The sequence below is a fragment of the Acyrthosiphon pisum genome, chromosome X (genome assembly GCF_005508785.2).
Source record: "Acyrthosiphon pisum isolate AL4f chromosome X, pea_aphid_22Mar2018_4r6ur, whole genome shotgun sequence".
Classification (NCBI taxonomy): Eukaryota; Metazoa; Arthropoda; class Insecta; order Hemiptera; family Aphididae; genus Acyrthosiphon; species Acyrthosiphon pisum.
The window spans coordinates 118,277,850-118,280,542 of NC_042493.1; the positions used below are offsets into that span (position 1 = coordinate 118,277,850).

The following is a 2,693-nucleotide window of genomic DNA, read 5'->3' on the forward strand; positions in this document are numbered from 1 at the left end:
GAGCGGTACATCGATACTACGAAAAGTTTAAGTTTACGTTTAAACACACATTTTAAACTATTTTAACAAATTTTTACCAATGCATAAATTTATAATTTGTAATACTACAGCCAGTGGTACTAACCAACCAGTTCCATCAAGCAGATCAGTACAAAACAAGAAAACATCAGGTAACCGTAGTTTTAGTACAGATTTTATTAAATTTGGATTTCGACGTTATGAAAATAATAAAACGGTTTAACCACAATGCGTTGTACGTGGAAAAATTTTAGCCAATGAAAGTTTAAAACCCTCCAAATTAAAAAGGCATGCTTAATAATTTAAATTTGTCGATGCAAGGTAAAAATTTTGACATTTTTGATCAATCAAAAAAAATTGCTTCGTTCAAAAAAAAAATTATTATTTACAAAAAAAAAGTAGAAATAGGAAATATTGATATGTTTTTTGTACTTAGCGAGTTTCTAGAAGAAGACGACTCAGTGAATGTCAATGATATAAAAACAATTATTTCATTGCATTTAAATCAAAGATCAATTGCATTGAATAGTTATTTCCCAAAAGATATTCGTGACGATTTTCAATGGATTGAAAATCCTTTTACTGTTTCTATTGAAGAGTTGAACTTCAATACGCTTCTTGAAACTCAGATTATCGATCTTTCTTGTGATAAAACTTATGAACATAAATTTAAAAATGAAACTCTTGTAGATTTTTGGTGTGCAGTATATAATGAATATCCAGAACTTTCAATTAATGCAATAATAAAACTATTACTTTTTCCTACCACTTATTTGTGTGAAAAAGGATTTTTTACCATGGCCAATATTAAAACAAAACAAAGAAACAGATTAGATGTCACACATGACATGCGCATCAGTTTATCTGAAATTGTACCCCAGTGGGAAATTTTATGCAACAGTGTCCAAAATCAAAATTCACACTAAATTTTCTATTATACTAATTTCTTGTATTTTTTTATAATTTATTTATTTGATTTATTAATTAAGTTATTATTATTCAGTACCTATAATGTATTCGTATTTTATTTATTTATTAATTAAGTTATTATTATTCAGTATATTGTATTCGTATTGTATTTTATAAAAAACTCAATGATAAAATGGATTATAGTAAAAATCATATTTATATACGGCATACTTTTTTTAGGGGGGGGGGTCGTGTACCTAATAAAGATTAAATTTATGGGTCGCCATTGCAAAAAGGTTGGGAAACGCTGCTCTAATGTTCATGATTTTTCCATATAGGCCATGGACGACCGTCTACGTTGGTGTTTAGCATCATAGATATCATAATAATTTACAATATAGGTATTATAGTCAAAATTTCAAAACGTCAAAAATGTATTTTTATCTAGAAATTAAAATCATGGTTTTTAAGTTTATTGATAAAATAATGACACAATATTACTATAAACAATTTTGTGAAGAATAAAAATAAAAATAAAAATTATAAATAATATTTTTAAAAAACCACAAATATTGAATAGTATATAATATATGGTAAGGCTGTTATATAAAACAAAATTATCAATAGTTTTAAAAATTACAATATTACCGTTTTTAAATAATGCCACAATATTACTATAAACAATTTGGTGAAATATAAAAATAAAAATAAAAATTATAAATAATAGTTTTAAAAAACTACAAATTCGAATAGTATATAATATGGTATATAGCTCCACGGGTACAGCTGTTATGTATATAAAAAAAATATATATATATAAAAATCAAAAATATCATATAGTATATGATATAGCCTATAAAAAATTTGGAATATTTCTTTCCCCACTTGAATATTCTTCACATATATTTTTTAATTTATTTTGTAACTGCATAAATCTTTGATATTTTTTATTTTGGTAATGTCCCCTATGCATTTTGAGCTAGTTTTGTTTCGTTATTCGCTACCTCCATTCAGATTTTCGATATCAAAACCAATATAGAAGGATGGCAATGTCCCACTAACTTTAAAAATATATGATTTCATATAGGTGGGGATATTTTAAATTGTAAATTATTGACATAGGTCAAGCCAGTGAAGCGATATGTGCTGAGGCAGCAATGACATTTTACTATATAACACCGCCGCACGCGCAGGCACGGGGAGTCCCGTTGTCGCTGAGTGAGTCGGCGATAACGCACGTACGAGGATCGAACGTGTGAAACGTCGTTCGTAGTACGGGCTCGGCGGTCTGAATTCGCCAAGTGTTTAATTTATGTTTGTTTTATAATTTAATAAAAGTGTTTCCGACCAGTAACACCCTAGTCGAGTATTATTTCTAAGACTTCTTTGTCCTTACCTTTGAATATTGGAACAGTGCTCAGACCCACACACCTATAGTCAATCCCCAAGCCTATAGGTGTTTTTATACAAAATTAACTGATATTATGTAAATAAAATAAACTTTAAAAAATGTAGTTTTATATGTTAATTATGTACGTCAATAACATCATGTGCACATATTATTAAAAAAAAAAACCAGGTATACGATATAATGATGATGAGACTTTATTAATTCTTAGTATAATATTATTATAGAAAAATAATTATGCTTAAATAAATCAATATAATTAGAATATCAAATAAAATTTGGGTATTATATACATAAGTAATAATATATAATAATTATATAAATCATCACAATACAAATTGTCTATTTAATAAAGTAC

At 26.8% G+C, this 2,693-nt stretch overlaps 1 protein-coding gene across 1 annotated transcript; it reads left to right on the forward strand.

Annotated features, from left to right (window-relative positions):
* Nucleotides 1-437: 437 nt before the first annotated feature.
* On the forward strand, nucleotides 438-944 carry LOC103309163 (protein FAM200A-like). The gene has a single exon (XM_008183927.1). It carries the CDS (start codon nucleotides 438-440, stop codon nucleotides 942-944), a length of 507 nt encoding a protein of 168 aa, XP_008182149.1.
* The last annotated feature ends 1,749 nt before the right edge of the window (nucleotides 945-2,693 follow it).